Raw genomic sequence first — 18,439 nt, forward strand, 5'->3', positions numbered from 1 at the left:
GTTAAATTTACATTTCTGGACTTTACTATGAGTTTGTGTGTTTTTCTGTGATTTCAGGTAATTTCTGGCTGAAATTGAGGGACTTGAGCAAAAATCAGATTCAGAGGTTGAAGAAGGACTGCTGATGCTGTTGGATTCTGACCTCCCTGCACTCAAAGTGGATTTTCTGGAGCTACAGAACTCGAAATGGCGCGCTTCCAATTGCGTTGGAAAGTAGACATCCAGGGCTTTCCAGCAATATATAATAGTTCATACTTTGGCCAAGAATAGATGACGTAAACTGGCGTTCAACGCCAGCTTTCTGCCCAAATCTGGCGTCCAGCGCCAGAAAAGGAGCCAAAACCAGAGTTGAACGCCCAAACTGGCACAAAAACTGGCGTTCAACTCCAAGAGGGACCTCTACACGTGCAACACTCAAGCTCAGCCCAAGCACACACCAAGTGGGCCCCGGAAGTGGATTTATGCATCAATTACTTACTCATGTAAATCCTAGTAGCTAGTTTATTATAAATAGGACATTTTACTAGTCTTTTTGACAATCTTTGGATTATCTTTGGACGCCTGGTTCTTAGATCAGAGGGGCTGGCCATTTGGCCATGCCTGGACTTTTCACTTATGTAATTTTAACGGTAGAGTTTCTACACTCCATAGATTAAGGTGTAGAGCTCTGCTGTTCCTCAAAGATTAATGCAAAGTACTACTATTTTCTATTCAATTCATCTTATTTCGCTTCTAAGATATTCATTCGCTCTTCAACCTGAATGTGATGAACGTGACAATCATCATCATTCCCTATGAACGCGTGCCTGACAACCACTTCCGTTCTACCTTCGACTGAATGAGTATCTCTTAGATCTCTTAATCAGAATCTTCGTGGTGTAAGCTAGAATGATGGCGGCATTCAAGAGAATCCGGAAAGTCTAAACCTTGTCTGTGGTATTCCGAATAGGATTCAATGATTGAATGACTGTGACGAGCTTCAAACTCGCGATTGCCGGGCGTAGTGACAGACGCAAAAGGAGGGTAAATCCTATTCCAGCATGATCGAGAACCGACAGATGAATAGCCGTGCCGTGACAGGGTGCGTTGACCATTTTCACTGAGAGGATAAGATGAAACCATTGACAAGGGTGATGCCTCCAGACAATTAGCCGTGCCGTGACAGGACATTTGGATCATTTTCCCGAGAGAAGACCGAAAGTAGCCATTGACAATGGTGATGTATCACATAAAGCCAGCCATGGAAAGGAGTAAGACTGATTGGATGAAGATAGCAGGAAAGCAGAGGTTCAGAGGAACGAAAGCATCTCTATTCGCTTATCTGAAATTCTCACCAATGAATTACATAAGTATTTCTATCCCTTATTATTTATCTTTTAATTATCTAATCCAATCACATTTAACCATACCTGACTGAGATTTGCAAGGTGACCATAGCTTGCTTCATACCAACAATCTCCATGGGATTCGACCCTTACTCACGTAAGGTATTACTTGGACGACCCAGTGCACTTGCTGGTTAGTTGTGCGAAGTTGTGAACCATGGTATTGGCATCATGTTTTTGGCGCCATTACCAGGGAAAGAAAGAGCGATGAATTTTACATAATCAAAGTGTAATTACAATTTCTGCGCACCAAAGACGCACCCCTGTTTGGAAAAATTATTTAGTCAAAAGACACATCTATTAAAGACACCCCGAACAAAAGACACATCCAAATAAGTTTTAAACAAACGACACATCTAACAGAAAACACATCCATTAAAGACACGTTCAAGTATTAACCGATTAAAATAAAACAAGTGTTTAACAAAAGTAAAAAGATATCATCTGAAGAAGTACTCCTTAACATATCAAGAAAATTAGATACCTTTACCATCTTCATTTCTAACAACTTCTCCTTGTATGCTAATTAATCAAGTAAAGCATCTTAAGAACCTATAAAAGAATAATTTAACTAAAAATTATGGCTCCATCAAGCTAGTACCATTTCAGCCTTAAATGAATTCAAAGGACACAAGGGAATGTTATGACATTCTACTTCTTGTTCTGAAGAACATACAAGTTGGATTTCGACAAGTTTTTTGAGCATATCATCATTTGTAAGATCAAGTGAGGCAATGGTCCTATCAAGTCTTTCTCTATACTGCACATTCTTTTGTTTCTTCTCTATCTATGCATCTCTCAAAAAATTGGGACAAGCCTTCTCTTAGAAATTATGTCAAGCACCATGTGATCAACCATTTACAAGTTCCTACTTTGCTCCTAAATCAACAACAGAAAAAATTCACCATAGTTATAAACAAAGACTAGCCATTCATGACTAATTTAACATCTCATCATAGTGAATTAGTATTTAGTAATGATGGACTTTTGATAAATTTAATTCTATGGTGTTTTCATTGTAGCATATAACCAATAAAAAGCTAATATACTCATCATAGCATATAGCTAAAAGTAGCAAAGTTACACCAAACATACATATAACCAAGTAACAAACACATAGTGACAAACGAAAATTAAATGAAATTACATGACATGAAAGTCCAAAATCAAAATTCGGCCTTAAAATCAATATACACCATTATATTCCCATTAAGACAAGCATGAACTAAAGGAGCTCAGTGAACTGTAATTCATAAAAAAGTTACAAGGAAATTATATCAAATTATCCCAAAAGAAATATCCAACAATTAAAATCAACGAAAAATCTATTAATCCAACAAAAATCAGAAGAGCATCACATAAGAACCACGAATACCAAGAATATGAACCCTGAAACAAACTCAAAACATTTACTGATACTTAAAATCCTAACAATATACTAACCAATTGGAGAACACCGGGATGATTGCAGAGAGCGGCGTGCGACGGTCAGAGATGAGATGCGGTGGGGCAGCGTGGACACAGAGGCGGTTGCTGTTGCAGCCTGGAGATAGCGATGCGTCGTTGACGCCTTCAGACGAGAAGGACTCCCACGGCGATGTCAACCTCCGTGAGAACCAACATCGGCGGCGTCGACCTTCGTGAGAAGCAACAGCGGCGAGGTTGTACTGTGGTGTTGAAGACGACGACGTCCTCGCGGGTGGGGGGAGCAACTTGGGAAAATTAATGTTGTTCTAGATATCTCAATATGTACTTTTTCTATTATTTAACTAATGTTTGATGCATGTTTTTTGTTCTAATCTAGTTATTATGACTTCAACTACCAATATTTATGCACAAGTTAGCAGTATTCCTATACTGAATGGTACAAACTTTAAGGTTTGGTAGGATACTGTGGAGATTATCTTCAGTTGTATGGATCTGGATATAACTCTTCGAGAGGAGAAACCCACTTCCACTCTAGAAAATTCTAATGAGGTTAAAATAGAGAAGTGGGAGAAATCCAATCGAATGAGCATCATGATTATGAAACGCTCAATTCCTGAGGCATTTTGGGACTCAATTACTGAGGATAAAGATGCTAAAATGTTCCTAAAAGATGTTAAAAAAATTCTTTGCTAAGAATGAAAAGGCAGAGATAAGTAATCTTTTGAGCAAACTTGTTTCCATGAGGTATAAAGGTAAAGAGAACATAAAGGAGTACATTATGAAAATGTCTCATCCTACTTCAAAATTAAAAGTACTAAAGTTAGAGTTGTATGAGAATTTACTCATGCATTTAATTTTGATCTCTCTTCTTGCATACTTTGGGCAATTCAAAGTGAGTCATAACACTCTAAAGGACACTTGGTCCCTAAATGAGCTTATATCTCATTGTGTATAAGAAGAAGAAAGGCTACATCGAGATAAGACTGAATGTGCTCATATGATTTCATCTTTTCAGTATAAAACAAAGCGTGATACTGCTGCGGATGCACCTTCTCAGCAGAAAAAGAGTAAGAAACAGGATCAAGCTTCAACTTGTTTCTTTTGTAAGAAGGTGGAACACATGAAGAAGGATTATACCAAATATGCCGCCTGGCGTACAAAGAAGGGGTTGCATACGGAGCCGACCGCCAAGTGACGCTGAAAGATACATCTATGTGGTAGATGACAATATAATTGCAGTCGAAGCTATAGGAACCTTTAAATTATGTTCCACGAGTGGATTTTACTTGGATTTGTTTGAGACATTTTATGTACCATCGTTTAAACGGAATTTAGTTTTTATTTCTCATTTGGACAAATCAAGTTATTTTTGTTCGTTCGAAAATAATAAAGCCAGTCTCTTTTATAATTCGAATAATATTTGCTCTAGTAATTTGATGGATAATCTATATAGGCTTGATTTGAATTCCTATAATAATGAAATACTACAAACATGTACAAAACAAAAACTAAATGAGAATTTGGCACCGTTATGGCACAAACGCCTATGTCATATCTCTGAGTAGAGAATTCAGAGGCTCATATCGGATGAAATTCTTGGACCCCTAAATTTGGCCGATTTTGAAGTCTGCATTGAGTGCATAAAGGAATAAAGGACAAACGAAAGAAAATTAGGTGTCTAGAGAGTTAAAGATATCTTAGAACTAATACATACTGATATATGTGGCCCATTCCTTATTGTCTCTTGGAATGGACAACGGTATTTTATTAAATTCATAAATGATTACTCTCATTATAGGTATCTATATTTAATTCATGAAAAGTCCCAAATTTTGGATGTTTTCAAGTCTTTCAAAGCTGAAGTTGAACTTCAACTTGGAAAAAAAATTAAAGTTGTCAAATCTGATCGTGGTGGTGAATACTATGGAAGATATGATGGTTCAAGTGAGCAAGGTCCCAGGCCATTTGTGCTTTTCCTAGAGGAGTATGGTATTGTTCCACAATACACCATGTCAGGCAAATCTAACATGAATGGTGTTGCAGAGCGAAGGAACCAAACCCTTAAGGACATGGTGAGAAGTATGATTAGTATTTTTTCTTTCCTGAATCACTCTGGGGAGAAGCCTTAAAAACCACAGTGTACATCCTTAATAGGGTGCCAAACAAAGCAATTAACAAAACCCTTTATGAAATTTGAACTGGAAAAAGGCCCCATATAAAGTATTTACACATTTGGGGATGTCCAGCTGAGGCATGACCTTATAGACCGCATGAAAGAAAACTAGACTCAAGAACAATTAGTTGCTATTTTGTTTGTTGCACTAAGCGTTTATGGGAGTACAAGTTTTACAATCATGCATCAAGGTCTATTTTTAAAATGGAAAATGCGAAATTTCTTAAGATTGTTGAGTTTGAGGGGAAGAAAATAATAGGAATATTATTTTTTATGAAAATTTTGTAATTGACAATGATCAGGTTTTATACCTATTATTGTTCAAGATGCAGTTATAGTACCAGAGCACAATGAAAATTCTATGATAGATACTACTACAATACAGAAAAATAATGAGAATCCTCCTTAACTCCAACCCATACAGCAGACTCAACAACCTCAAGAAATGTTGCTAAGGAGATCCAACAGAGAAAGGAGAAGTGTAATTTTGGATGAATATGTAGTCTATCTCCAAGAATATGAGGAAGGCATTGGTTTGACAGAAAATGACCCAATCAATTTTCTTTAAGCCATGCAAAATTCAAACTCTGAAAAGTGGATCGATGTCATGAAAGAAGGGAGTAAAGTTTATGAAAGAAAATGACGTTTGGGATCTTGTAGAATTACCTGAAGGTGTGAAACCAATGTGTTATAAATGGATATTTAAAATAAAAAATGATTCTAAGGGTAATGTCGAGAGGTATAAAACTTGTCTAGTTGCTAAAGGCTTTACTCAAAAGGAAGACATAGACTATAAAGAGACTTTTTTTTTTCGGTATCATCGAGACTCTTTTAGAACCATAATGACACTAGCAACTTATTTTGACTTGGAGCTACATTAGATGGATGTAGAGACAGTGTTTCTTAATGATGACATTGATAAAACGATGTATATGGTACAACAAAAAAAAATTTGTATCAGGTGATTCAAAATCTATTGTTTGTAAGTTAAAGAAATCCATCTATGGTCTCAAACAAGCTTCCCATCAATGATATCATAAGTTTTATTAAGTCACTACCTTGTATGATTTTGAGGTAAATATTATAGATGAATGTATATACCGCAACTTCAGTGGGAGTAAATACATATTTTTTGTCTTACATGTTGATGACATTCTACTTGCCAGTAATGATATAGGATTGTTGCATGAAACTAAAAAATTTTTATCGTACAAATTTGAAATGAAAGATCTTGGTGATGCCTCTTTTGTATTAGGAATCGAGATACCAAGAGATTGCTCTCAAGGTATTCTTGGATTATCACAAAAGAACTATATCAAAAGATATGGCATGAAAAGCTGTAAACCAATGGACACACCCGTAGCTAAATGAGACAAGTTCAGTCTCAAGCAATGTCCCAAAAATAATCTTAAGAGGACAGCAATGCATGATAAACAGTATGCATCAACACTAGGGAGCTTAATGTATGCTCAAGACTGCACACGTCCCGATATATTATTCATAGTGGGAATGTTGGGTAGATACTTTGAGAAATCTTGGCATGAATTATTGGATAGCTGTTAAACACGTAATGCATTATTTGAAGAGAACAAATGATTACATACTTACTTATCAGATATTAGAAAATTTGAAGATCATTGGGTACTCTGATTCTGATTTTGCGAGATGCCAAGATAGTAGACGCTCTACTTCAAGCTGTGTTTTCATGCTAGCTGGAGGAGTTATTGCATGGAAGTCTAACAAACAGACTCTTGTAACTTGCTCAATAAATGGAGGCAGAGTACATTGCTTGCTTTGAGGTATCTAAACATGGTATATGGTTGCAAAACTTTGTCACTGAACTTTGTATAGTAGATGACGTTGAAAAGCCATTAAAAATATTTTGTGACAATAGATCAATAGTACTATATTCTATTAACAATAAGAGCTCGATAAAATCAAAACATGTAGACATCAAGTTCTTAGTTATCAAAAAGAAAATTAAAAAAAATAAATTTCCACAAAATATATAAGAATAGAGTATATTTTTAATATATACTTTTAATAGTTTAATATGAATAATTTAAATTATAAAATAATTTATTTTAACATAAAATTTATAATTTAAAATTTAAAATTAAGATTAATAATTTAATATTTAAAATTTAAAATAAATAAAATAATTTTAAGAAATGCGTTGATACTGATTGAGAAAAGATTAGTATTACTTTTCGGCTCTACATACATATCTTTATTGAATTATTATGCTTGTCATAACTGCTAGTGCTTGAACTGCCAAAAAGAACGGACAAATTATATCTTGGATTTAATAATCGAAAGTAATTGTTTTGATAACTAGATATTTGGACATACAACTGGTGAAGTACTATGTCTGTATGATACTATTCCTTAAATTGTTTGTGTCTGGATCAAGATTCGATCATATCACTTATCTAATGCGTATTTAATTAAGCACAATGCATTCTTGGAAAATGAAAAATTATACTCAAGCCATCAAGTCAAATCCAAACAAATATATTTGTATTTTGTTATGATATGATGTATAGATATTAACAAAAATACGGGACACGATTCGATATAAAATATGTTAATACACGAATTTTAAAATTTTATAAAATATAGAAATATTTATATATATAAAATATAAAATATTTTTTAAATAAATTGTAATAATATTTTGATATTTTATTAATATTAAAATATAAATTAATTTTTTAATTATTTTTATTGTTTTATTTTAATTATATAAAATATTTAACATATTTTTGTTTTAATAAATAATAATATATATTATTTCTAAATTTATTTTAAGAATATATATTAAGAATAAGATTGAACACGTTGACACATGATGGTATTTAAATATGTCCAAACATGTTCGGAGAAATTTTTTTTTTTATTTTTTATTAAGACACAATTGGACACAGCAGACATACGTATCGGACGAATATCAATAAATATCGTATCGAAAATATATCCGACACACAAACATAACAACTTAGTAAAATATTCGTATTTCATAGATATGTTTTAATTTCTTATTTAAAATTTAAACTTTTAAGAAGGATATAGTCTATCATATTTGAATTTTTATGATTAAAAGATCTAAAACTTGTTCTTTATTCTTTTAAAAGAACTAAAACTTTAATATATATTAGTATGAAATAGGATCCGTCTATACCATTTTTGTACTTTAAAATTTAAATTTAAAAATACTTTGTATAAGAAAATGTTTTTTTTCAATATACCTGTTCGGTAGGTCGGATACCGGACGGGCTGGGTTGATATCCTGATCGAAGAGGGGAAAGTCGTCTGGTCGCACGTCTTCGGGCTGAGGGTAGGCGAGGTCTCGAGTTCTTCGAATGTAGTAGGGGGTGTCACCTGCAAAGACACTCCGACGTTCAAGTCAGTGAAGTATGCAGGCGAGTAGAAATTAAGTGGTATGTCACGTACCTTGGGGGAAGGGCAGGACCTTCCCTATATATACCATGTCAGAGGTGGGCCCATCAAGGACAGGCCCACCTTCCCTGATGCTCTCTCCTCACAGCTGTAGCGTAGCTGTCAGGGACGCGTGTTCGGGTCGGCGACAGAGCATCTCCTACCCGACCGTCCGGGTCGGATGGTACTCGGGTCGGGCCGGCCCGCTAGCAGTTTGGGCCAGGCCGTAACAGTGCCCCCGACGCGGCGGTAACGACCGTGAGGATCGTTGATGGCGTGTCATCTCTCCTTTCGTGCGTTGTCGCCAGGTCGGCCGTCCGTGGGGAGGACGTGCCTCTTGCGCGCGTGTCTGTTCGTTGTTGGAACGACCGCTTGTCGCCTCGTTCTTCGCGCGGGGTATTTAATGCTCATAATGGGCTGGAAAACCCTGTGTGCAAAGACTATTTCGCCCCCAGGTCTTTCGCGCTTCCTGGGTGGCAGTTTTAAACAGTTTTGCTTTGATTTTTCTCTTTTCACTCTTGCTCCTACTATCTCCCTGCTATCTCCCTCTTTTTTACTCAAAAAATCTCAGAGCGTCATCCTAGCATCCTCGTGCATCTTTCCTTCTTCCTTTCAGTTTTCGCAACCAATTCAGGTAATCCTTGATCCTTTCTCTTTTCTGCTTCATCGTTGTATGTTTGTTGCTTGCATTTGCTCCGTATTCTTGCTATTTTACCTGATTCTTGTTGGTGGATGGCTCATTAGTGTCAAGTAGATGCGTTAGGGGAGGGGTACCATTCTAGGGTAGGTTTTTAGGTAGCTTGCGTGATGGGTGACTTTTAGCCATGCTTGATCTTAACTGCTGAATAGGATGAATATAGTTTCTGGGCTTTTTTTGGACTCCCGACCTCATAGACTAACGGAGTGGTACCCCCACTGTAGGTATGCCTCGCATCATTTTCCGGGCTTCTCCTTCGGCTGCGAATTACGATCCCTACGCCTGGGTGACTAAGGATGTGAGGACTCGCCAAATCAGATGAACGAGGAAGAGTTGACGGAGTTCCGGCAAGCCGAGTATCTCTGTGGGGGGACAGACGAGGAGGCTAATTATGACGTCTTCGTTCCTGCCCCCAACGAACGGCTGTATGAGATCAATTTCCACTCCCCCCGGGTTGCCGACTGGATTTGGTTTTACAAAGCCATGTTCACCCAGGTGGGCGTTCGCATACCGTTCTCCGACTTCCAGATGGCGCTTCTTAATCGGATTTCCGTGTTGCCGTCGCAGCTTCATCCAAATAGTTGGGCTTCTATCCGCTGTTTCGAGATGGTGTGTGAATATCTCGAGCTGCTGGTGTCTGTGGACGTCTTTCTCTTTTTCTTCAACCTTACCAACCCTTCCAAGGAGGGGAAAGCGAGGAAAGGGTTCTTATCTTTCCGATCTGCTCAGGGTCGGAGGATATTTGGCTTGTTCGAGGACTCTTATCATGGGTTTAAGGACAAGTATTTCAAGGTTCGTCCCGTCAAAGGTCGCCATCCCTTTTGGTTGTCGTTGGAGGGGGAACGCCTCATCCCGACGTATTGGAGCTTCGGGGCGGGGTCCAACACATTCATTAAGGTGACCTATAAGGGGATGTCTGCCGTAAATAAGTGAATTGCTGAAGTGTTGTGGGCGGTCTTTGGAAAGAACCGTAAACCCCCACCTCCTTATGGGTGAACGGGAGGTCGCCAGGAATTATATTTGTGAGCTGTTTTGTCTTACCTTTGTGTTGTTTATCTTTTAATTTGTTATCGCCGACTTCACGACTGACGTGTTTGTTTTTCTGTTGTAGTGGAGATGTCTGCTTCGGTAACCGGGCTCAAAAGTTTGGTCAAGACCTTCTTGGAGGATAGCGACGAGGAGAAGGCCGACGAGAAGGTTGCCGGGAAGCCGGAAGACCCTACCGAGGGGAAGAAGGATCAAGATGTACCTTCGCCTCAGGACACCGAGATTTCCGACAAGAATTTTGCCGGGATGCAGTCTTCCCCTATTCACGAGGAGACGGCCGGCATTGGGCAGTCATCCTCTACCCTTCGGGAATATGATGATCTGAAGCTCGTCCCTACCCCCTAAGAGGCAAAGGGCATCCTCCAGCCCGGAAGGAACTCTCACTGTTATGGAGAGAAATTTCGACGCTGGGGCCTTTATTGACAATCAGCTGATTCCCGGTACGGAGGATCACTTTCTCAGTACTGAACTTGCGGGGTAGGCGAGGTGGATGTACCGCACTCTTCTCCGCGGAGCGGTGATAGCTCGGAAGGCCGAGTTTGAGTTGTCGGGCATGCAGGCGTTGCGAAGGAAGCTCGATACTGCTGCCCAGGCCAACAACGAATTCAAGGCCCAGGTTGAAACGCTTCAAGAACAACTGTCTGCCGCCGAGAAGGGGCGCAAGGATGCTGAGGAGAAGGCTGCGTCTTTTAAGGAAAAAATGAAAGTCTCCGATGCCACCGTCTCCCGTTTAACCGAGAGGGAGATGACTCTAGAGAGCCAGCTTAACGCCGCGCAAGGTCGGGTGGTCGCTATGGAGAAGGAGCGTGACGCGGCCATCTCGTCGGCTGAGGCTGCGCGAGATGAGGTCGAAGAGCTGAAAAGGAAACATAGGGCGGTCAGGGAGTAGGGAAAGAATGCGATCTTTATGATCGAAGAGGCTCTCAAAGCCCAGGTGAAGATCGTGGTCCCAGACTTCGACACGTTTGGCTATTGGGGTCTTCAAAACAATTCAGGATGGCAAGATTGTTGACATGCCCCGAAAGTGAACTCTTGTAACTTGCTTTTATGTGGATTTGTAGAACACTTGTTGAGACCGTTTTCTTTTGTTATACTTAAGTGGTCGCCTGGTCGGCTTATAATTATCGCCCTTATCCTGTTTAGTAGTACTTTTGTTTTGTTACCGTTTTTTCGGTGTGGACTTATTGCTTGTGTCCGTCTTGCCGTTTATGTTGGTAACTTGGTTAAAACCGTTTTGGTCTTATTATCGCGGCCGTTTGTTATGGCTATGATTCGATTGGCTCCCGGGGTGATCAATCCCAGGTTTCCGTTGAAGAACGCGATGGCGTGGGATACATATTGGGGAATGGTAGATGGGAGAATTTAGACAAGTAAACATTAATCGTCAGCTAAACAGGTTTATAAACATAGTAGGTGCTTAATAAAAGTAAATCACTGGAAATTAAAAGGTTATCTAGATCGTCAGGCCGCTTAACCGGTGTACCCAAGCTACGAATAGAATCTCCTCAGGTTACCTGCATTCCATGTTCTCGGGATTTTTTTGCCGTCGAGTCTCTCCAGTTTGTAGGCGCTTTTGCCAAGCACTTCTTTGATTCTGTAGGGACCTTCCCAGTTTGCCGCCAGCTTTCCTTCTCCTGGGGTTGGTGGCCCGACGTCGTTTCGTCGCAGGACGAGGTCTCTCTCCTCAAACTCCCTTCTGAGGACCTTGGTATTGTATCGTAGGGCTATTCTTTGTTTCAGTGCTACCTCCAACAAGTGGGCCATCTCTCTGGCCTCGTCCACCAGGTCTTTCTCCACCGCTTCTTCTACTCCCGCCAGAAGTAGTTGCAGGCTCGGTTCGCCAATCTCCACAGGTATTACCGCGTCAACCCCGTATGTTAGGCGAAAGGGGGTTTCCCCTGTGGAGCTTTGCTCGGTTGTTCGGTAGGACCAGAGGACCGAGGCGAGCTCGTCGGCCCATGCGCCTTTTTTGCTATCCAAGCGCTTCTTGAGGCCTTGCAAGATGACTTTATTTGTGGACTCCACTTGTCCATTTGTCTGAGGATGTTCAACCGAGGAGAATTTCTGTTTTATCCCCAGGTTGGTGAGAAACTCTGCAAATTTCTTGTCGGTGAACTGTGTCCCATTATCCGAAATGACGATTTCTGGGATGCCGAACCGAGTTATCACTTGCCTCCACATGAACTTTCTATAATTGGATGAGGATATGCTGGCCAGCGATTCAGCCTCTATTCATTTGGTGTAGTAGTCGACGGCAACTATGAGGTACTTGACTTGTCCTGGGCCAACCGGGAAGGGCCCCAAGAGGTCGACTCCCCATTGTGCGAAAGGTCGGGAGGACGTCAGCAGGCTTAGCTCAGAAGCTGGCGCCCTGTGGAAGTTGGCGTTCTGTTGACACTTGGTGCATTTTTTCACGAATTCTCTGGAGTCATTCATCATTGACGGCCAGTAATATCCAGCTCGGATGAGCTTCCTTGCTAGGGCCTTGCCCCCGATATGGTGGCCATAGCATCCCTCATGGACTTCTCTGAGCACGTAGTCCGTCTGGTCGGGGTGTAGGCACTTCAGTAAAGGTTGGCTGAGTCCCTTTTTGAATAGTTGGTCCTGTATGACCGTGTACTTGGCAGCCTCCCTTCTCAACGCTTTGGCTTCCTTCCCATCCCTAGGGAGTTTGCCGTTTTTCAAGAAATCAGTGATGGGGTCCATCCAGGAGGGGCTCGTCTTGGTCAGGTGTAGAGCGACTGCAGGCTCTTTCGTGATGCCTTGAATGAGGGAGCGGTTGCCGGTTCCAGGTTTCGTGCTTGCCAGCTTGGATAGGAGGTCTGCTCGTGTGTTCCTTTTCCTTGGGACGTGTTGGACCGTGACCTCCTCAAATTGTTTGCCCAGCTCTTTGACCCTTTCCAGGTATTTTTGCAGCAGCGAGTCTCTGGCTTGGTAGCTTCCATTTACTTGCGCGGTGACGACCTGCGAGTCGCTGCATATTTCCAACCTCGTGGCCCCGACTTCCCGAGCTAGAACCAAGCCCCCCAGAAGGGCTTCGTATTCTGCTTGGTTGTTCGATACGGGAAAGTCGAACTTAACCGATTGTTTGTAAATAACTCCGGCCGGGCTTTCTAGGATGATCCCGGCACCTCCGGACGTCTGGTTGGAAGCTCCGTCTACATGGAGCCTCCACCGTGTGCCCGTGTCCTCGGTTCCGGTTACTTCCACTAGGAAGTCCACCATTGCTTGAGCCTTAATCGCGTGTCGGGGTTCATAGCTCAGATCATATAGGGATAGCTCGATGGCCCATGTCATCATCCTCCCTGCCAAATCAGGTTTTTGGATCACCTGACGGATCCCCTTGTCCGTTCTTACGACCACCTGATGACCCTAGAAGTATTGTCGTAGCCTGCGGGAAGAGGTCAAGAGCGCTAGTGCCAGTTTCTCCAGTTTGCTGTACCTAAGTTCTGCCCCTTGCAGTGCTCTACTCAAGAAGTAGATCGGTTGCTGGGCCTTTCCTTCTTCTCGCACCAGCACCGCTGCAAGCGCTGCTTCTGTTATGGCTAGGTATAGGTAGAGTGGTTCTCCGGCTTTGGGCTTCCCGAGTACAGGGGGTGCTGCTAGGATTTCTTTGAAGTGGTTGAATGCCTCTTCGCACGCAGGAGTCCATTCAAGCGTTATTCCCTTCTTCATTAGGTTGAAGAAGGGTAAGGCCTTTGCTGCCGATGCACCGAGGAATCGGGACTACGCGGTGAGCCTTCCCGCCAGCCGCTGAATGTCTTTGATGCAACCCGGACTTCTCATCTGGAGTATCGCTTGGCACTTTTCGGGGTTGGCTTCCACTCCCCTTTGGGTTATCATGAACCCCAGGAACTTTCCGGCCTCCATGGCAAAGGCACACTTAAGCGGGTTGAGCCTCATGCCGTGTTGTCGGAGGGATGTGAACACATTTTCCAAGTCACTTAGGAAGTCTTCGGGTCGGGTGGTTTTTGCAAGGATATCGTCCACGTAGACTGCCACCATTTTGCCGATAAGACCGCTGAATATTTTGTTCATCAGCCTCTGGTATGTCGCCCCCGCGTTTTTCAGGCCGAAGGGCATCACTTTGTAGCAGTAGGTCCCTCCTGGCGTTATGAACGCCGTTTTATCCTCATCCGGCCGGTGCATCGGTATCTGGTTATAGCCAGAGTAGGCATCCATGAAGCTCAGATACCGGTACCCCGCGGCCGCGTCAACGAGTGCATCAATGTTGGGGAGGGGATAGCAGTCCTTGGGACATGCCTTGTTGAGATCAGAGTAGTCTACACACATCCTCCACCTCCCATTGTGCTTTTTTACCAGGACCACATTTGACAGCCAGGTAGAGTAGTCCAGTTCCCGGATAAACCCTTCTTCGAGGAGGCTGGCCGTTTGTCTGGCCACTTCCTCTGTCCTTTCTTGGGACATATTTCTTCTCTTTTGAGCCACTAGTTTGGCTTCCGGCCCGATGGCTAGGCGGTGTGACATGAGTCCGGGATCTATCCCCGAGATATCGGCAGGTGTCCAGGCAAACAAATCGCCATTGGCTCTAATCATTTCCATCAAGGGCTCTTTTAATTCATGGGGGAGGTTCCTATTTACGAACGTGAACTTTTCCTCCGTGTTCCCGACCCTAAACTTTTCCAAGTCCCCCTCTGGTTCGGGCCTGGGTTTGTCGTCAATTCTGGCATCCAAGTCGGCGAGAAATACCCCCGACGCTTCCCTGGATTTCTTTCTTAATGAGAGATTGGCATTGTCGCAAGCGACTGCCGTTTCCAGGTCTCCCCTCACAGATCCTACTGACCCCTCTTCTGTTATGAACTTCATTACCAACATCCTTGTGCTGATGACTCCTTCTAGGTCGTTGATGGTCTTTCTCCCCAGGATGATGTTGTAGGCGGTGGAGTCTCGTAGGATCACGAACTCTGCCATTATCGTTCTTCTCCCCTGGCCCTGTCCCAATGAGATCGGCAGGGTGATCAGGCCATCCGGCTTGATGAAATGGTTGCCGAGCCCTACGACGCCGTGCTGGTGAGTCTGTAGGTCGGCGTCCCTTAGGCCTAAAGCGTCGAACACGTTGCGGAATATGATGTTCGAGTCTGCCCCCGTATCTACAAGGATTCGCTTGACGAGACCAGTTCCTACTCTGGCCGTTATGACCATGGGAGGGCTTTCTCTGATTTCTTCGAACCATTAATCCTCCGGGCCGAATGAAATGGACGGGTGCTTCCTCGTGCTTCGTGCATAGGACGAGAAGACCGCCAGAACTTTGGCGTCTTTCCTATGTGCCGACCTTGACCTAGGTGCTGCATTCCTAGCTGTTACCACGTTCACTATCGTGAGGCCTCGGTCGTCGTCCTCCGGTTCTTGGCGTCGCTTTGCTGCCCGTGTCCTGTCTTCGCCGTCCTGGTCGCGATTCCGTCGTCTCGGCTCTCTAATGAGATGGGAGAATTCAGCTAGCTTTCCATCCCTGATCGCTTGTTCTAATGCGTCCTTCAGGTCGAAGCAGTCCTGTGTCTTGTGCCCGTAGCCCTTGTGATAGTCACCGTAGAGGCTTCGGTTTCCCCCTGTTCGTTCCTTTAGTGGTCGGGGCTTCGACAAGATCCCCTTTTTGGCGATTTGTTGATAAACTTCCATGATTGATGCGGTGAGGGGAGTGTAATTGGTGAACTTCCCGACACGAGGAAACGGTCTGGGTGCCTTGCTCGGACCGCCGTCCCTGGCGTGTTCCTTTTGATCTTCTCTGCTCCTGCGGTGCCGGTCTTGATTGTAAGAGGGCTTCCGTTTGTTGGCGGCCACGACTTGGCTAACTTCTTCGTCGTTGATGTACTCCTTGGCTATACATTGGATCTCCTGCATGGTCCACACCGGCTTCGTGGTGAGGTGCTTTCTGAAATCCTCATTCAGGAGCCCGTTTGTTAGGCACAAGCTTGCAACCGAGTCCGTCAGCCCGTCTATTTCCAGGCATTCATCGTTGAATCGATCTAGGTATTTCCTGGTCAGCTCTCCAGGCCGTTGGGCCACTCCAAGCAGGCTGATTGGGTGTTTTTCCTTTGCAATTCTAGTCATGAATTGGGCTAGGAAGGTGTGGTTGATATCCGCAAAGCTGGTCACTGAGCCCTGCAGGAGGTTGTTGAACCACCGTATTGTAGGTCCCGTTAGGGTGACCGAGAAAGCGTGGCACCTTACCTCGTCTCCCACTCCCTCCAGGTTCATCCTGGCTTCAAAGGCCGTGAGGTATTCCAGCGGGTCTTGCGTTCCGTCATACCTCATGTCCGTTGGCTTGTCAAAATATTTTAGCAGTCGAACCTCGAGGATGGAACGATGAAATGGGGTCGCTCCCATTATCACGGGTCCCCGCGTTCTCGCTGTTCTCCCTTCGTTGTCCTCCTGACGAGTCTCCTCGTGGTTGCGATCCGTGGTGCGCCGCCTCTCGTGCCTGGCGTAGATGAGGGGGTCGTGGCGTCTTCTCGCGCGTCCTCTTTCCCCGGCGCTCTCGGATTCAGCCTGAGGGTTGGCTGTGCATCTGGAGTGGCTCCTTGAGTGGGAGCGAGAGTGGCTTTGCTCTGGGGTGTGCTGGTCGTGTTCCCGTTCTGCTAGTCGGCGTTTCAAGTCTTGCGTCCTGTGGCGTAGTTCCTGCATTATTCTGGCGTGGTTGTCGCCAGTTCCCCCGAAAGGGCATCTTTTGAGAGATCGGGTGGTACGTCTCGGAGGGGACCTCGTGCGTGGTCGGGGAGAAATCGTGGAAGGTTCCCCTCTGTGCTCGGTCTCGCGGCCTCTGTCTCCAGGGCCCAATACAACGTCCATCCAGGCGACTACTTCCCACAGACGGCGCCAATGTTCGGTAGGTCGGATACCGGACGGGTTGGGTTAATATCCTGATCGAAGAGGGGGAAGTCGTCTGGTCGCACGTCTTCGGGCTAAGGGTAGGTGAGGTCCCGAGTTCTTCGAATGTAGTAGGGGGGTGTCACCTCCAAAGACACTCCGACGCTCAAGTCAGTGAAGTGTGCAAGCGAGTAGAAATTGAATGGTATGTCACGTACCTTGGGAGAAGGTCAGGACCTTCCCTATATATACCATGTCAGAGGTGGGCCCATCAAGGACAGGTCCACCTTCCCTGATGCTCTCTCCTCACAGCTGTAGCGTAGCTGTCAGGGACGCGTGTCCGGGTCGGCGACAGAGCGTCTCCTACTCGACCGTCCGGGTCGGATGGTACTCGGGTCGGGCCGGCCCGCTAGCAGTTTGGGCCAGACCGTAACAGTTTAAAGACTTTAATCAAAATGTCATATTTTTTAATTATATATTGAAGTGCCATCATTTTATCACGATAGTATTTTATATTTTTTTTTTTGCATAGTAACAGAGAGACGCCTACATGAAACGGTATTTTATGTAAAAATCCAATAAGATCGTGTTTACTTATAGGGATAGGATATTAGATAAAAATATAGAGATACAAAATTATATTTAATAGATGAGATATAAATAGATATTGTATTCAGAGATATTGAATTAATGCATTTTATATTCATCTTGATAAGAAAGACATAAAGACATTAAAAAGAGACACAATTTATTTTTTATTTTTTTATTATTCTTATTAATTTTTTATAATTACACCTTTTATTATTATATTTCTCTTTTTAAATTTTTGAATGAAAAAAATAAAAATAAATTAAATTTTTATAATTTGTTCTACTTTATCACCCAATAGAATATAAGAATACTAAATTCTGAGTGCTATGTTTTGTTCTCAGTGTCTTGTCTTATCTTATTTTCAGAAACAAACGCTAAGAAATGCTTCTAATACAAACTATTAATTTTTACCAAAGTTCTAAAAACTGAACCGAAATGACCTGTTCAACTGGGTTAACTGGGAACCAGTCATCTGACCAGTCTGGTTCCCTCTAAAACTATCTTGAAAAAATCGATAAAAAAATTGGCCAAACCGATAGTTAACTAACAAATGGGCCAGGTTTTTAAAGGTTCCAGTTTTTTTATTTTCCTTAAAACGGAGTTGTTTTGATGCCGAAAAAAATAACCAACCTAACGTGATATTCTCCTCCCCTAACAAAGACACATACCACGCCTCCCTCCCCCAACTCCTAATTTCCTCTTCCTCCAACCAACGAGAGAAGACACTCCACCACTGTTACCACAAGCAACGCTGGCAGTGACCACTAGTGGTTGCCACAAGTCACGGGTCAAAGCTTCTGTCGGCAGCGTCATCATCTGAACTCTAAAGCCTCTGTCGTTAGTGTCGTTTGGTTG

General features: G+C 43.1%; 1 protein-coding gene and 1 pseudogene across 1 annotated transcript; one reads left to right on the top strand and one right to left on the bottom strand.

The window, feature by feature from the left end:
* The first annotated feature begins 3,483 nt into the window (after nt 1–3,483).
* LOC148554831 (uncharacterized) lies at nt 3,484–4,008 on the top strand (annotated as a pseudogene).
* An 8,392-nt stretch (nt 4,009–12,400) lies between these two features.
* Nucleotides 12,401–13,465, bottom strand: LOC107646627 (uncharacterized). Its single transcript, XM_016350803.1, has one exon. The coding sequence runs from the start codon at nt 13,463–13,465 to the stop codon at nt 12,401–12,403; it is 1,065 nt and encodes a 354-aa protein (XP_016206289.1).
* Between the last annotated feature and the right edge of the window lie 4,974 nt (nt 13,466–18,439).

The sequence above is a fragment of the Arachis ipaensis genome, chromosome B6 (assembly GCF_059453495.1).
Source record: "Arachis ipaensis isolate K30076 ecotype BB chromosome B6, ASM5945349v1, whole genome shotgun sequence".
Classification (NCBI taxonomy): domain Eukaryota; kingdom Viridiplantae; phylum Streptophyta; class Magnoliopsida; order Fabales; family Fabaceae; genus Arachis; species Arachis ipaensis.